We start from the raw sequence: 18,459 nt of genomic DNA on the forward strand, positions 1-18,459 counted from the left end.
TTCTGCAGCTCCAGTGAAAAATCACTAGACTGCCAACTTTTAGCATGCTTTTCAATTCCTCCTTAGTTGTATTTTAAAATGTAACTTTTTTTAAAGAAATAGTTGCGAACTTTTAAGTGACTGAATTACAATTCCCCTCTATGCTAAAGACTTTGTTTATTAAACCTCTGGCCCTAATTATAATAATGCAAAATGTTGAATTGAATGGAATCAAATACTTTAAGAACTCACTATTTAGCCATTTATAAAATTATAGTCAGCAAATTGCTTTAAAAAATACTTAAATCAGAATAATCTAATCAACATTGGTTTGTTGGCGCCATTTTGAAATTTCAGATACTTACATTGACTAAACCAAAATAATGCTCATTGACTGGAAACTGTTCTGGCCCAATCTCTTTCTCCAAAGCAGAGGCATTGATGCCCTGGTAAAAAGAGGGAAAATAATTAAATGTTATGTGCTCATCTGCTGCAAACAATAGTGAAGCTGAAAAGGGAAGTGTAAGCAGACTGTTTTACATACAACGCTGTAACAGTTAACACAGAATTTGTAACCCTCTGCTGGCATCCTCACAGAATCTGAAGTCCAGGGTTCAGTCTAGGCAGAATCTTTAGGTTCCTGCTGCACTATAATTAGAGTCATGCTGGTCCATTAAATTGCAAATGTGTGCACTTCCTTATGAACCTTATTTTATCATTACTGCACAGGACTTTAAGACTTAAGTATGTGATAGAGCTACTTACAGAGCGTACAAAAAGGATAAGCGGCCAGTGATTATTCATTTACATAGCTGCCAAACTCAGCCCTTGAAAGATTTCTATCATGAATAATCAAACTGATCAAATGTTAACTTTTTTTGACCGAAGCGAGTGAAACTTTTTAGCAAAGTACAGCGCCCAAAACAGATCCAGCCCAGCTGCATGGTTTAAACATAAATGATTTTTAATTTTGCTCTGATGGCATTAACTCCCTATTCATATGTAGTATGCTTCATTCATGCCTTTGTTACCTCTGGACTTGACTATTCCAATGCTCTCCTGGGCGGCCTCCCTTCTTCCACCCTACATAGTTTTGAGCTCATCTAAAACTCTGCTGTCTGTGTCCTAACTTGCACCAAGTCCTGCTCACCCATCATCCCTGAGCTCGCTGACCTACATTGGCTCCCAGTCTGGCAGTGCCTCGATTTTAAAGTTCTCATCCTTGTTTTCAAATCTCTCCATAGCCTCGCCCCACCCTATCTTCTTGCACATTCCCGATTGTAATCGCTCCACCATTGCCAGCCGTGCCTTCGGGTCTGGAATTCCCTCCCTAAGCCTCTCTACTTCTCTCTCTCTCCTCCTTTAAGACGCTCCTTAAAACCTACCTCTTTGATCAAGCTTTTGGTCATCTGTCCTAATATCTCCTTCTGTAGCTCGGTGTCAAATTCGGTTTGATAACGCTTTTGTGAAGCGCCTTGCGATGTTTTACTACGTCAAAGGCATTATATAAATCCAAGTTGTTGTTGTAATAACTGGTCGCCATTTTTCAACCGCTTTTCATATGAACTGCTCTGAAAGCATGTTACAGGTGAAAGTCTTTTTCTCTTTGGGGATTATGCTACCAGCTGTGTACATTTTGTTCAACACTTTTCTCGTGCACTCAAACACTTGCAAACAAAATGTCGTTCAAAATGAAGCAATGCTGTATTTCCCAAAGGGGAGTAAGATAAAAGGAGCATCGGCAGTGAAATGCTGGAATATTTTTCATAATTCATGGCCATTCCTTCTTACACAATTTTTTTATTTTTTAAACCTACTTTAAGTTATGCATTTAATATTTCTGTTCATGTCTCTCGTGACACTATTCTCTATTTTTCTGCCTCCACTTCTTTCTGGTCCTGATTTCTCCTGTCGCTTTCTGTATGTTCTTCCAATTGTTAGTCATATACAGTAGATAACCATCAGAGTGACCAAATTCTTTGACCATATTGGCCACAAAAACAGAACAGAATGACAGTGATACCACCCCAGATGTTAACTTCAGGTGGCAGCATTTTGTAACAGGCAAAACATGGGTGGGGCTAGAAGAAACATAGAAAAATAGGAGCAGGAGTAGGCCATTCGGCCCTTCGAGCCTGCTCCACCATCCAATATGATCATGGCGGATCCTCTATCTCAATACCATATTCCCGCTCTCTCCCCATACCCCTTGATGCCTTTTGCATCTAGAAATCTATCTCCATCTTAGACATATCCAGTGACTTGGCCTCCACAGCCTTCTGTGGTAGAGAATTCCACAGGTTCACTACCCTCTGAGTGAAGCAATTTCTCATTTGTACCACATTATATGAGATTTATTCTGTTACCAACCAAAAAACTCGGTTAAAAAGCACGTTTTAATTTGTGCAAAATTAAAACTTGACATGTTTTCCTGTGTAATTCAAAATCTCCTTACTTCACTCCACCCTGATCTTTGTTTTTACTTGCCAGGATCTGCTCTGTGTAGCATCCAACTATGCTTTTGTTTTCCCTCTATCTCTTGATGCTGTCCCATTCCTTAATTTCATGTGTCAGGTTCTATCTTGCTCATGTTTAACTACTAACCATTTTTAATCACTACAGTACTTTGTTTATCTGTTCCAATCTCTTCCTTGTTCACCTGACATTGCCCCTTGCCTCTCCCTATCAATGCAGTTTTCTGTCATCACACAGAATCATGGAATTTCACAGCCACTTTGAAATTTGTATTTTTTAAATATTTATCCACTTAGCTTTTAAAAGCTATTATGGATTCTGCTTCAACCATTATTTCTGGTAGGGTGTTCCATGTCATGACCTTCTGCAAAATAAAATTCTCCCTTTGTTATTTTGGTGATGATCTTAAATTTATGCCCTCTCATTAACAACTCACTGACCAGTGGAAATAATTTTACACTATTTATCTTATCGAAACCACTCAATTTTGAACACCACTATCAGATTTCCTCTTAACCTTCTTTGTTCTAATGAAAATAGCCCTAGTTTCTCTAGTCTCTCCTCATAACTAAAGCCTCTCATCCCTGGTAGGATCTTAGTGAATTTCTTTTGCACCTTCTGCTTGACCTTTATGTCCTTCCTAAAGTAGGGTGCTCAAAACTGGACAATATTCCAACTGTGATTTAATCAATGATGTGTATAGGTTTAGCAGTACTTCTCTGATTTAGTACTCAATACCTCTATTTAGAAAACCTCAGATCCCATTTTCTTTTTAAAAAAGCGTCATCAACTTGTCGTCCTACTTTTAAAGAATTGTGCAGCTGAACCTCAAAGTCTTTCTACTCCCCTCCTTATGCATGTGTCTTCCCGCTCTCCCCTACTCACTCTCCGCTCTCCCCTACTCACTCTCCGCTCTCCCCTACTCACTCTCCGCTCTCCCCTACTCACTCTCCGCTCTCCCCTACTCACTCTCCGCTCTCCCCTACTCCCCTACTCACTCTCCGCTCTCCCCTACTCACTCTCCGCTCTCCCCTACTCACTCTCCGCTCTCCCCTACTCACTCTCTGCTCTCCCCTACTCACTCTCTGCTCTCCCCTACTCACTCTCCGCTCTCCCCTACTCTCTTTCCACTGTCTCAATTCAGTTTGAATTCTTCATCACAGCATTTTTTTTTAAGGGAACACAGTTTGCACAAAATTAAAGTTAGCTTTTTTGCAGTCTGTTCTTTTAGTACCCAATGTCTACTTTGGATATTTATAGTGCAAGCTCTGGAAAATGAGAACAAAAAGTAGAAAAACTGAACAAAGCAGTCAACTGATGAATACACTCAAGTGATGGTCGAAGAACCTTTACACCTGCTGCATTATTAGTAAAACAAGTGAAAGTTTAAATTCAGAAAAGCAGTTAATTACACTAGAGTGAAAATAGAATGTTCCTCCTTACTGTACATAGAGGTATTGTTGTACATAAAGATGATTGTAAAACATCACCAATGAGTACTAGAAATAGTTACCAGCCGAGGGAAGATATTGTTACAATCCTTACTCATGATGTTTGGTATGGGATGCAAAATAATTTTATTGCTTTTATTTAGGCCACATGCAGCACCCACCATTCCACAATGGACAGTTGATTTTCTACTCGGTCTATGACAATATCACTTTAACTAGCCATTTGGAGGTTCATGAAGAGAGGCAACTCACCCAATTTTCCCTAAAGGAACAGCAGCTCATCTGTCTATAGGCAATTTTCAGTCATCTGGTCTTAAAATTGACTTCAACAACTTCAAACCACAGCTCCCAGTTTCTCTATAGTAGGTGCTGGTAATGTAGGATGGGTGTATTCATGCTTCTGAGGATGGGGGTGGGAACAGGTTGGTACCTGGGATGAGGATCCCTATCGGTACACTGCCGACGGAGTGGTCTGCATCCCATGTGTCGACCTGCCTTGTTCTTCCACCAGACTCCTGGGCTACTGAGCCTGCTCCATTTTACCAGTTTTTAATACTCCATCTTCAATTTATCCTGCTTTAACTATTCACACATTCTCTGGATTTCATAGGTCTTTTATTTCTCTAATGTCTCTCATCTTGTCTTACACTATCATCACTTCTGTCATTTAACCATCCCTGTTCTCCACCTAATCACTTTACAGGTCATTCTTTTTCCTTTCTTGTGTGTTTCTCTCCCCGCCACCCTGCCCCACTTTCCCTTGCTCTGTTCCATTTTATAAGCTGTTCATCAGTACTATATCTTCTAGTTCTGATGAAAAGGTTGTCTTAAATGCCAACATCTTTCTTTACAAATGCTGCCTGACTTTTCAGCATTTTCTGTTTTTGTTTCCTTATCACCGTGAGGCTCTGACTCATTGGGCCAGAAATTCGCGGCCAAAGGCGTGAGTGCGCTCGGGGTACTCACGCATCTGGCCGTTGGAAATGCCGGCGTTCAGCATGAACAGCGCATGCGGGGAACGCCGGCATTTCCAGACCTCGAGCGCGTGCGACTGCACAGGCAGCGCTTGCGCAGTGAACTTCGTAGATTTAATTCATGAAATCCGTGAGGGTAAGTCCTCAGAAGTTACACTTGAAAAAAGGAAGTGTAAAGTGGTTCATTGGCTGCGGAGGAAGAAACATTTTATCGTGGAGCTTCTGAAATGCAATATTTTTGTTTGGGAAAGGGAGGGAAGTTATTTTAAGAAATTTTAAGTAAGTTTTAAAGTTAAAATTTTTTTTTTTTTTTTTTTTTTTAAAAAGAAAAAGGGTTTTCAGAACGGTAGGTAGAAGGAGCAATTGTGGCTGTGTGAATGGAATGTGAGAATGAGTTATGTATGTATGTCCACATATATTCCTTTACGTATATGTATGTATGTTTTATATTCCTTTACTAATGTGTATGAATGTATGTTTTTAATTATGATTTTCAAATAAGTTACTTTCTCTGAAAGTCATAATTAAATAATACATTCATACACATAAGTAAAGGAATATATACATAACACACAAAGGAATATATACAGACATACATACTTTCAGAAGCTCCACGATAAGAAATATCTTCCTCCGCAGCCTCTGGAGCAACTGTACCCATGCTTTTTTCATGTGTAAGTTGTAAGGACTTGACCTCACTGAAAGCAGTAATGAAAGCGGCGAATTATACTGCGCACGCGCTGCCTGTGCAGTCGCACGCGTTCTGCCTCTGAACCCCTTCGTTCAGAGGACAGGAAATGCCGGTTTTCCCCAAAAGCACTGTGCATGCTGAAAACCGGCATTTCATCCGGCCAGATGCGTAAGTACCCCGACCGTACTCGCGCAGTTGGAAGGGAATTACTGGGCCAACATTTTACATGTCACTAAAATGAAAAATTTAACAATTGCACGACTTGCCCCCTCGCATCTGCGACTGAGGGTCCAAGGAGGTGCATTGCGCAAGAGGTCATCATCGTACGCATCCTCACACTGTTCCCTTTGGGGAACTGTATGAAGTGGTGGAAGGATTTATGGCCGTGATTAACGCTCATTCCGTGACCGTAACCATCTTTGAACCAGCCATTAGGGTGGTTAGTCCTATGGCGGGAGGGTTTTACGGGCTCCCACAACCCATCTGAGGGGGGAGGGGGGGGCCACCAACACCCACGGACGCAAGTATCCCGCTGGATGTCCACCCAGAATTTAAAGTTGGAACTCCGACTCCACTTGCCGGGACTGTCTGGAGTGGGGTTCAAAACCCTACTCCTTCTGGCCCAGCGGCGGGGATGCTTACTGCTACGCAAAAGGCCCACTCCGCACAAAAGGTGACACCCATACGTTTCCTGCGCCTTTTCCCTCCCCGTGACTGGAGCCCTATGCTGCCATTTCACGTTGCTAATCAGATTGGGCCTTTGTCATAGCGGTAGGATCCCCGCCGCTGGGCCAGATCAGGGTAGGGTTTCGAACCCCGCTCCAGACAGTCCCGGCAAGTGGAGTCGGAGCTCCGGCTCTAAATTCTGGGTTGACATCCAGTGGGATATTTGCGTCCGTGGGTGTGGGTGGCCCCCCCCTCCTTGTATAGCTTGTGGGAGCCCGTAAAACCCTCCCGCCATAGGACTAACCGCCCTAATGGCTGGTTCAAAGATGGTTACGGTCACGGAATGAGCGTTAATCACGGCCATAAATCCTTCCACCACTTCATACAGTTCCCCAAAGGGAACAGTGTGAAGACACGTATGACGACGACATTGCTAAATAAATAAATGGAATTAAAAAAATTCTTTTAGGGCTTTTAAAAGTCTTTAAATTGCTTTAATTCTCTTTAAAACTACTTCAGATTACTCAAAATAATGTAAACATTTTAAAAAGTTTATAAAAGTTACCAAAATCTTCAAAGAACTTCCAAAAACCTATTTAAACTGCTGCTTTGCATGTAAAAATGCTTAGCAGCTTGACAGAAACATTGGGGGCGTGTCCAGTGAAACTGAGACCTCAAGGGGCGTGTCTCACTTACACTGCACGCTCCTGGCTTCGCGCTGGCTGCACTCCTGGGCGGCGTGACGTCATACGCTGCCCGGGATTCTTCTTTTTCATTCACCAAGTCCAGGCGTCCCTGGAGCTGATCGTCAGTAGCGCGGGGTAAGTGTAAATACGGGGCTTGCACGCGCTGCAAGCCCCGTTCTGGAATTTCTGGGCCATTATCTCCCATCCCCATCAAAGTCAGGCCACCATGTGTGGAATTAAACCATCGTTGAGCCATTCCATTGACAGTATACTTTTTTTAATTTCAATTATTTTTTATTCATTCTTAGGATGTGGGCATCGCTGGCAAGGCCAGCATTTACTGCACATCCCTAGTTGCCTTTAAGGTGGTGGCGGTGGTGGGCCTTCTTGAACTGCTGCATTGATACAACTAAGTGGCTTGCTAGGTCACTTCAGAGGGCAGTTAAGGGTCAACCAAGTTGGTATGGGACTGGAGTCACCCAAAGACCAGACTGGGTAAGGATGGCAGGTTTCTTTTCCTGAAGGACATTAGTGAACCAGTGGGGTTTTTGCGACAATACAACAGCTTAATGGTCATTTTTATTTGTACCAGCATTTTTTTATTTCCAGATTTTTGATTTACAATTACCTATATCCTCAAAGAAAATGTGTAATATTACTTATTTTAAATAGCCAGACTAGATGAAAAATGCTGTTCTGCTTTATCTTGGTCTCTCTTTGCTCAATACAAATGCCAACCATGCTAGCTTTTCTTTCCCTCTGTTGGAACAAAACACCCATGTGGAACTTAGATTAGGGTGTGAAGAGGGTTTAAAAAAAGTGAATCATCCTGGCCCACTCTTGCACACCTAGGCACCAGCATATATTCAGAGGTCGCCTGCCTACGTGGCCTCTTGGCTGGCATATTGCATACCTTAGGGAAACCATAAAGATAGGACGGACGGACGCACGCACGCACGCACGCGCGCGCGCGCACGCACGCACGCACGCACACACACACAAAAGTTAAACAACATAAGTCAAAATTCACACCAGCCAAAGCTTATGTTAATGAATGCAGAGCTTAGCAGTGAACAGAATTAGTCAATAAACTAAGCGGTATAAAGATAAACGGCCAAACCCAAATTAGGTTTCATTAAAAAAAAGCTGAAACATTCCGACTCATACTGAAACACAAATGGCACCGTGCATTATGTGACTAGGCAAGGAGGCCCCTAGGAGGTGCCAATTACTTCCTTTCTCGTGTGCATAGTGAGGGGAAATATGGTTGCAGTGTTAAATATTTATTGATTTATCAAACTGCAATACATTCAGAAATGATATTCTAGCATGCCTCAGACACTAGTAGTCGCACTGTGAATTCAAATAGTGGAAAATGTTGCATGTTGAAAATGTTCTTTTTTTAAAACTCATTGTGTCACATCTTAGCTGACAGCTACGGTTTTAGCTGTTTTAGCTATTTTTTCAGCTTATTTATAAAACAGTTTAGATGTCAAATTATTTACATACACTGCTGCAATGTATCTTTTAGAAAAAATGGAAATGTTTACAAAGAAAAATATCCTAACTTCTCTACTACAGTTGACCAAGTCCTAAATTAGCTGTTGGTAAAATACATAGAATTTCAAAGGTGACGTTTGATATTTTGCCACGTTGCTTCACAGTAAATACCTTGTACTTTGCAGAATTATTTCCATTAGATAAAAATTTAGAATCAATTTTTGTTCCAAAGCAAATACACCAAGACTGAGTTACAGAAGATATTCCTTCTAGTATCATAATCTGCTAGTACTTCAGTGAGTCATGAAGGTCAGGCCAGAAATGAACAATTTGTTATCACATGAAGAAATGGAAGGTATTCAATTTAAGCCACAAAGGTCATATTCAGCATCAGGAATTTAGACCACTTATTTCACATTTGTAAAGGTTATTAAAAAAAAACCAAGAATACTAGTTTGCAGAAAGACAGAAAGATCCCCAAAGTCATTTCAATATGCTGTCAGACATTCATCTTTTTCATGCTTAGCTTTAAATAACCAAGTTGAGATTCACCTCAAAGAAGTTAAGAGGTTCCAAAGAACCTTACATGCACCGTGTATATACAATAGATGTTCAGTATTCCCATGAACTATCATAGTATTATTGATCATTTTTAAAATAAGGTCAAATAAGGCAAAGTTAATGATGTGACGTGGTCAATGCCACCCTTACCTGTGTGCCTTGAAACAGATACAAGGATTATATAAATCAAGAGATTATAACTTCAATTTCTCTGTGCAGTACTGCACTTTGTATTTTAGTAACAACCGGTTTCTGAAATATTAACCAAATAACTGAAGTAAGCTCAGAAGGGTTAAAATAATTTCAGAAACCACCAATGTGAAGCCTAAGCACATGACAAATGTCATCTAAATTTGGAGATAAAGTTACAGCTTTTAACTCACTGTAAAATGTGATATTTTAAATATTAATTTTAGAAACAGATTATATAGAAGAAAAGCTGTTTAGAGTTTTATCTTTTTTTTTTAAAACAGGTACTGTATGTGACATAATATTTCACTCAAGTAGGTTATGTTAGCTTACCTCAAAAATGCACTACACTCAAGAATTGTTTAGATAAAAGTTTTTCTGAATTCCAGGGATTTCATTTTTTGTGGATCTTCTGCTGAGAAGTCAGTTTCTACTTTTCGTGGAGATTTCTTTACATGAAAGCAAAGAGCAATATGAATGCACCTCTGCCCCTTTACTTGGGCACACCCAGGAGGATGATACAGAGGCAATTCATTTTATTGTGGCTTTAACATGAAGCTGTAGCACAAGGCAAAGGAGTGTATAATGTCTGTTGACAGATGGTACAGCTGGAGCACTGTCACACTGTAACTGTTATTTTTACCCCTCCCTTTCCTCATACAAGGAAAGAGAAAAATATGGTTCCAGACATAGTCAGCACATCATCTGTCTCATCTTACTGGGGTGTAATATTATCAATTTACAGAAAGGAAAAATACCTCCACCCTGGTTCATAGGATGTCCACAGCCAAGTATTTGCAAAATACTGATCTATTAAAATCTAATTGTTTTGAAGTCCAGGATTTCAGCTTTGCAAATTAGTACAGTTCTTTATATGGATTAAACTCTATTTTTAAAGTTATTTTTTCTTTCTTTTTTTAATCATGCCAAACACCTAGCCCTCTTTGCTGAAGCAGGAATTAACCTCATTCCCTTTATGAAAGCTGGAGTGAAGGGTTTGATAGACGATAAACTGAAGAATATTCAGCGCTGCCCTAAGTAAACTGGCAAGTGCAAGAGTTGAAGTGGCATCCAAATTTCCCTTTCCTCCATTCCAGATAAATGCCTCACCATTCCTCCACAATATAGCCGAGATGTTCACGGAGTACAGAAATGACAGCAGCAAACTTGCGTGCTACCAACATGCTGTGCCACACATCAACCCGAGTACAGCACCGAAATATTGTGAAGGAAATATCTACAAGCCAATCATCAAAGCCAGTGATAATGGCACAACTGGAAAAAACAAAAAGGTACAATTTAAGAGAAACAAAAATATTTGTACTGCACGTGAACAGTGCATGTATTATAATCAGGCAATTAGTTTGGTGCTGACATACGTGCCAAGTTACTGAAAGCATTTGCAATCGTAAGGCCTTTAAAATTTACAGTACATTTACAATTACAAAACTAGAAACAATGTAATGACAAAGCACCTCCATTTCTTCTGGCAAACATTAACCATATACATTTGTTCGGGATTTTTGCAGGAACATTCCAAATGAAGCTACTGCCTTCATGTCCCCATTGTACAAGGCATGAAGGCATTGTTATAAAGGAACACAAAAATGGAGAACACCGTCATTCTACATCCCTAAGTAAAATGTGTATATTTAACAGTAATTACATTTGTAATGAATATTTTTTTCCACTCATTATAATTGTAATAAAATTTGTTCTTCTGCTTTTTGCAGGTACCTGCATAGCAATGGTTACAGCCATGTGGGTCAGTAACATTCGAAAGGTGGCCTGAGGTTAGGGAGCATGGGGCTGTTACAGTCTGAGAGAACGGGGGGGGCGTAAAGAGTTTGCAAAATATGGAAACACCGTTAGGGGCAATCATGGTGTTTAGGAACACTGGGAAAAAGGTACAAGGGTCTTGTAGAAGTGGGAGGAGCGCCGGAAGCAGATGCTGGATATAGCAGTGATGGGAGAGGGGCTTGGGTGCGGTGGCAGCCCTGGGATGGTAATAGGCTGTATGGGAGCATTGGGAAGGGGGAATTGCCAGACCTGGGAATACTGGGAAGAGGACTGCAGGGTGTTACTGATAAAAGTGCATGTTGACAGCAGGGAAAAGGTTTTGGTGCTCAGCATGGGGGGATGGGATTGCTGGGAGGTGGCAGACTGGTGCGGTACGAGCGCTCAGTGCTGGTGGGCTTTCTTAAACGTATTCTCCCATCAGTAACCTGGTGATACTTGTATTATTTGAAATTTAGCTCAGTATTTAAAATATAATGCAAGTTTCCCCAGGTCACTGCTGCTGAAAACTCTTAAATTCACCCTCCCCCCATGACTGGTACCTCCTCCTACCTCTGCCATCACCCTCTCCTTCAAACTCCCATATACTCTGCCAAAAATGGGCGCCTGAAAACCACCTTAAATTTCTGAAGTGTTTGCTCAACACTTTTATATTTTTAAATGGCTGAAAATGCAGTTCAGGAACTTCAAACCGGTTCCTAATAATGGCCAGAATGCAGCTCCAGGGAGCATAGATGGAGTCCTGGGTCCAGTCATGACAGTTCTGTCTAATTGAAATATACAAGATTCTGAGGGGGAATTGACAGGGTAGATGCGGAGAGGCTGTTTCTCCTGGCTGGAGAGTCTAGAACTAGGGGGTCAGTCTCGGGATAAGGGGTCGGCCATTTAGGAATGAGTTGAGGAGAAATGTCTTCAATCAGAGGGTGGTGAATCTTTGGAATTCGCTACCCCAAAGGGCTGTGGGCGCTTAGTCGTGGAGTATATTCAAGGCTGAGATCGATAGAGGGATATGGGGACCTGGGCAGGAAAGTGGAGCTGAGGTCGAAAATCAGCCATGATCTTATTGAATGGCTCCTATTTCTTATGTTCTTATAAGTAAAATTAAAAGGTGAGTTTGATTGTGACAGAAAAGGTTGAGTGACAGAAATAAGCACAGCAGGAAGTGAGGTGATTGCAGGAAGTGTACACATCAGCTTGATTTAGTGGTATCACTTTTGCCCGAGTCAGAAGGCTGTGGATTCAAGCACCGGTCCAGCACATAATCTAGGAAGGCATTTTGGTACAGTATGAGGGAGTGCTGCATTGTCAGAGGTGCTATCTTTCAAATAAGACAGTAAACCAAGGCCTTGTCTACCAGTTCAAGTGGATATAAAAGATCCATGGCACTAATTAAAACAGAACAGGGAGTTTTCCCAGTGTCCTGTCCATCATTTATCCCTCAACCAACACAACTATAACAGATTATCTGATCATTTAGCTCATTTGCTCTTTGTGGGATCTTGCAATGCCAAAAGTGGCTGCAGTGTTTTCCTCCATAACCACAGTGCTTACTCTTCAAAACTAATTCATTGGCTGTGAAACACTTTTGGGTCACTGCTGAGGACATGAAAGGTGCTACATAAATGGAAATTTTCACTTTGCTTCAAATATGTATTTATATAAAAATGGATGTAAAAATGCACACACAAAATATTGGTTTGAAAATGTATAAAGTTAAACGGATTTGTTCTGTGCGTAAAAGATGGTTGCAGTGGCCTCAAGAGCATCAATTTAATAAAACTCATCACCTGATACTTTCCTAATCCAACCCCCCACTTCCAATTTCACGTTATTTTTTTTCTATCTGTTTTAGGTTTCAAATGCTACACACCATTTCATAGCTAAGCAAGTTGACACCAACAAGTTGCTACTTTTTTACAAATGCCAATTCATAATTGCCCACTAGGATCTGTAAACAGTGGATGATGGAAACTTGCATGCCCATTCTCTTTTCCTCCAAGAAGTGGCCAGCCTTACTCAGACAAAATAGGAAACCGATCGTGAGCCCACATCATAGTCAGTAGCTAGGTAAGTGATTTGCCATTGCAAAATTGTTGAAAATTGCAAAACAGTTGCAGGAAAAATGTTTAGAATTGCAAGCAGCTATGAGGGATACTGTTCTTGCATTCTCTTGTCAACTTTTCCCCTTATTTTGCATTTTAATTTTAATCAGCATCATGTCTGAAAGCACTGATGTTCTGCTACTCTCAACCCTTTTAGGAGTGTAGCAAGTTTCCAGCTGGTTACTTTAACAGCTCCTTGGGCAGTCCACTAGCACTCAGCTCACAAACACCGTTTAAAATCAGTTTAAATTATAGCGCTGGTGTGGGAAGCATGTGCCAAATATACAATCCGCTATTATAGTAACCAACTGGAAACTGCTTCACTTTTAGATGGGCTGAAACAAAATATTGATACTTTAAAACATGCTGCTGATTAAAACTAAAGTGTCAGTGAACAGAGAAATTAATAAGAAATGTTACGCTGTAGTGTGAAATTCTCAGGATGTGTCCTGTAGGTTGAACTACAGCAAACCATGTGTCCTCTCCATGACAACACATTGGTAAAACCACCATATTATCTTCTAATAATGCAGTTTTTGACACCTACAAATAGAGCAGGTACTTACAGATCCATTCACACTGGCCACTTTGGGGAGATGGTGTTCTTTTTAAACACAAAAAATAGAAGCTATTTTATTTTACAAAGCGAGTTTACCAAAGATTGAATTTTCACTACAATAATTGAAGAGGACGGTACTACCACAGGTCAATAAGTGAAAACTAATCTTTTTGACAAGATTGCAAAATTATTGCATAATAATAAACGTGATATCTGTCAAATTAAACAAGAATTTCAATAATAAATCCCAAGACACACCATACTGCGATAGTGAATTTCACATTTAAGGTGAAAACACAAAAGCTATCACAGGTAGTCTCCAATTAAATCTCAAGGTTTTATTAAACTCAATACAAAAGTAAGGCTTCAGGAAGGGCTTGACTGGGGTGGTTCCTTGGACAAAAGTGACACACAACTCCTGCGCTTTACTAAACCCGGAGAGAAATCCCGTGCACTTTTTAAACGCCACTTGAATGAAATGAGACTAAATACAAGAATGCACCACACACTGGAGTTCAAACCATGAGAGTCGCAGACAGAAGGAGGAGCAGCGAGACTCTCGGCGGCGGAGGAGGCACAGGTTTCCCGGGGCTGCAAACACAGCCCACCGCGCTTGCTCGGCGCCCGCTTACCGCACCTACATCAGGGAAGGTTGCCGCCGCCGCCCAGCCGGCCCAGGGAAGGCCCGCTCCGAGCGGCCGCCACTGCAGCACGGTGGGGAAGAGGCGGTGTGCGGGGGAGCCCGGCTCCAAAAGGCGGAGGCCTCGCTCCTCCATCTCATTTTAATGAATATTTTCGCCTCCCCTTTTTTCCTCGGCCTGACAGCAGCACCAGGCCGGAACGGAGCCCGGGGATGGGGATAAAACGGTGAGCCGGCAGGCAGGGACGGGCGCCGTAGTCTCGGGTTCCCCCTCGCCGCCGCTCTCCACGGGGAAACCCGCTGACAAAACCCTCCGCTGCGGCTGTTGCAGAAGGAGAAGCGAGCGATCCCCCTCCCCGAGCTGCGGGGCCTCCCCGCTGGGCACCTACCATGGTACAAATGGAAGCGAGTTTCCCGACTGTCATTAGTATTTCCATCCGTCCAGCGCCATGTTTCATCCGCTCACTCAGCGCCGACTGGGGGCGGGGTGGACGGCGCGGAGACCGCGGGGTCCTAGCGCCCGCAAGATGAATGCGGCCCGACCTCCTGGACACACATTCACGAACGTACATTCGTAAATGCATTTATTGTAGATGTAAAAAAAACAGAACATTTTAGAAACACACAGCGCGTTTGTTGGCATCCGTAAACAGAAACGGCAAGTGCTTCTTTTGATCGCACTAGTCAACATTTTGATTAATCAAATCAACTGTAAATCAATAAAACCTTAAATAAAACTTAACAGATCAAATCAAAATTGTGTTGGCCAGGGTGATGATGCACTCCAGTCCCCGCGGCGCCCACCGGTCGCGGAAGGCCTCAAGCGTGCCGGTGGACACCGCGTGCTCCATCTCCAGGGCCACAGGGGCGCGAACATAGACGCGGAAGAGAGGCAGGCAATCAGGCCGAACGACCCCCCCCGACCGCCCGCTGACTGGACCTGTTTATGGCCATCTTCGCCAGGAGCAGTCCCACGAGGAGGTCCTCCGACCTGCCCGCTCCCCTCCGCACCGGGTGACCGAAGATCAGGAGCGTGGGACTGAAGTGCAGCCAAAAATCAAGGAGCAGCCCCTTCAAATATTGAAAGAGGAGCTGCAACCGCTCACATTCAACGTAGGTATGGAACACGGACTCCTCTAGGCCGCAGAAAAGGCAGGCGGCCTGGGAGTGCGTGAACCTACTTAAAAACTTATTGCACGGGACTGATCTGTGCAACACCCTCCAGGCCAAGTCCCCAATAGAACAAGGGAGGACTCCCGCGTAGAGAGCCCTCCAATGGGGACCTCCACCTCCACCGGACGGCAAGATGGCACACCAAGGCATGTCTGGACGGCAGACGAAGATGGCAAAGTGGAGTGTGTGCAGAAGCAGCCCATACAGGAAACCCCTCCGCGCAGAGCTAAAGGGCACGGAGGGTATTTCCTTGAGATGGCTCAAGTTGTGAGGCGCCGGTTCCCGAGGGGGGTTTCGGGGCCGCGCGCCGATGAGGAATTCCGTCCGAACGGGGGTCAGTTCGGATGTGATCACGCCACGTGCTTGAGCCTCCTCGATACACCTAGTGGAGTCGGGGCCCAGTCAAAAATGGCAGGTGTCAGAATGTTGGCCGATGGTGTATTTCCAGCATTTGCTGACAACAACAACTTGTATTTATATTGCGCCTTTAATATAGTTAAACATCCCAAGGTGCTTCACAGGAATGTTATGAAACAAAAGTTGGCACCGAGCCACATAAGGAGAAATTAGGGCAGCTTGGTCAAAGAGGTAGGTTTTAAGGAGCGTCTAAAAGGAGGAAAGAGAGTTAGAGAGGCAGAGTGGTAGTTGGGGGAGATTCCTGAGCTTACATATATGCATGTGTATATGGTAGTTAAGAAGGAATTAGATGAACATGAAGAGGAAAGATATTAAAAGTTGTGTGGGGAAAGCAGGGGAATTAGATTATATAGCTTCGGTGTGGAGCAAACACTAACCCAGGCATGACGGGCTTTTTTAAAATTCGCTTATGGGATGTGGGCGTCGCTGGCAAGGCCAGAATTTATTGCCCATGCCTAATTGCCCTCGAGAAAGTGGTGGTGAGCCGCCTTCTTGAACCGCTGCAGTCTGTGTGGTGAAGGTACTCCCACAGTGTTGTTAGAGAGAGAGTTCCAGATTTTGACTCAGCGACGATTAAGGATTGGCGATATATTTCTAAGTCAGGATGGTGTGTGATTTGGAGGGGAACTTGGAGGTGGTGGTGTTCCCATGTGCCTGCTGCCCTTGTCCTTCTAGGTGGAAGAGGTCGTGGGTTTGGGAGGTCCTCTTTTTTATTGAACCAAATTAACTGTAATTTAACTGTAACTTAATAAAACTTTAAATAAAACTTAACATTAAATTAAAATTTGGTTTGCCGGGGTGATGATGCACTCCAGTCCCCGCGGCACCCACCGGTCTCGGAAGGCCTCAAGTGTGCCGGCGGACACCGCGTGCTCCATCTCCAGGGCCACCCAGGCACGAACATAGCCGCGGAAGAGAGGCAGGCCATCGGGCCGGACGACCCCCTCGACCGCCCGCTGCCTGGACCTATTAATGGCAACCTTGGCCAGGCCCAGGTGCAGTCCTACGAGGAGGTCCTCCAACCTGCCCGCTCCCCTCCGCACTGGGTGTCGGGTTTGGGAGGGGCTGCCGAAGAAGCCTTGGCGAGTTGCTGCAGTGCATCTTGTAGATGTAACACACTGCAGCCACTGCACGCCGGTGGTGGAGGGAGTGAATGTTTAAGGTGGTGGATGGGGTGCCAATCAAGTGGGCTGCTTTGTCCTGGATGGTGTCGAGCTTCTTGAGTGTTGTTGGAGCTGCACTCATCCAGGCAAGTGGAGAGTATTCCATCACACTCCTTACTTGTGCCTTGTAGATGGTGGAAAGGCTTTGGGAGTCAGGAGGTGAGACACTCGCCACAGAATACCTAGCCTCTAACCTGCTCTTGTTGCCACAGTATTTATGTGGCTGATCCAGTTAAGTTTCTGGTCTATGGTGACCCGCCAGGATGTTGATGGTGGGGGATTCGGCGATGCTAATACTGTTGAATGTCAAGGGGAGGTGGTTAGACTCTCGCCTGTTGGAGATAGTCATTGCCTGGCACTTATGTGGCACGAATGTTACCTGCCACTTATCAGCCCAAGCCTGAATGTCATCCAGGTCTTGTTGCATGCGGGCATGAACTGCTTCATTATCTGAGGAGTTGTGAATGGCGCTGAACACTGTGCAGTCATCAGCAAACATCCCCATTTCTGACCTTATGTTGGAGGGAAGGTCATTGATGAAGCAGCTGAAGATGGTTGGGCCTAGGACACTGCCCTGAGGAACTCCTGCCACGATGTTTCCCCCGATTCCCATTGACTTCAATTTTACTAGGGCTCCTTGATGCCACACGCGGTCAAATGCAGCCTTGATGTCAAGGGCAGTCACTCTCACCTCACCTCTGGAATTCAGCTCCTTTGCCCATGTTTGGACTAATGCTATAATGAGGTCGGGAGCTGAGTGGTCTTGGCGGAACCCAAACTGGGCATCCGTGAGCAGGTTATTGGTGAGTAAGTGCCGCTTGATAGCACTGTCGATGACACCTTCCATCACTTTGCTGATAATTGAGAGTAGACTGATGGGGCGGTAATTGGCCAGATTGGATTTGTCCTGCTTTTTGTGGACAGGACATACCTGGGCAGTTTTCCACATTGCCGGATAGATGCCAGTTATGTAGCTGTACTGGAACAGCTTGGCTAGAGGCGCGGCTAGTTCTGGAGCACAAGTCTTCAGCACGATAGCCGGGATGTTGTCGGGGCCCATAGCCTTTGCTGTATCCAGTGTCCTTCTACACTGACATTTCGATGATTCTATGTACACCAATATATAAATGCATGTGCACATACAGTAAAATATACATGCATACATCATACGTATACTTACACTGTTCCAATGAAGCTCAATGTAAGCTTGAGGAACAGCACCTCATCTTTCAATGAGGCTCTTTACAGCCTTCCGGACTCAACATTGAGTGCAACAATTTCAGGTCATAATCAGCGCTCCCATTTTTTCAGACAGCAGTTGTTGGAAATGATTTTGCTTTCCCATTTAACCTCCTCTAGACCCATCTTTTATTTCTTTACTTGTGCCATGACCATTCCCTTTTGCCTTGCGCCATCATCCCTTTTGTCATTTAATT

At 43.5% G+C, this 18,459-nt stretch overlaps 1 protein-coding gene across 1 annotated transcript in view; it reads right to left on the bottom strand.

Moving 5' to 3' along the window:
• Positions 1-14,804, bottom strand: part of LOC147111885 (ubiquitin carboxyl-terminal hydrolase 12-like) — a 61,429-nt gene extending 46,625 nt beyond the window's left edge. Inside the window, exons 1-2 of the mRNA XM_085999266.1 lie at positions 14,660-14,804; positions 345-425 (exon numbers count right to left, since the gene is read on the bottom strand). Coding sequence (XP_085855392.1) covers positions 345-425; positions 14,660-14,728 — 150 coding nt within the window. The 5' untranslated portion in view covers positions 14,729-14,804. The remainder of the gene's footprint in view (positions 1-344; positions 426-14,659) is intronic.
• Between the last annotated feature and the right edge of the window lie 3,655 nt (positions 14,805-18,459).

This window comes from Somniosus microcephalus, chromosome 10, assembly GCF_052327205.1.
Source record: "Somniosus microcephalus isolate GS21.2 chromosome 10, FLI_Smic_1.0, whole genome shotgun sequence".
Classification (NCBI taxonomy): Eukaryota; Metazoa; Chordata; class Chondrichthyes; order Squaliformes; family Somniosidae; genus Somniosus; species Somniosus microcephalus.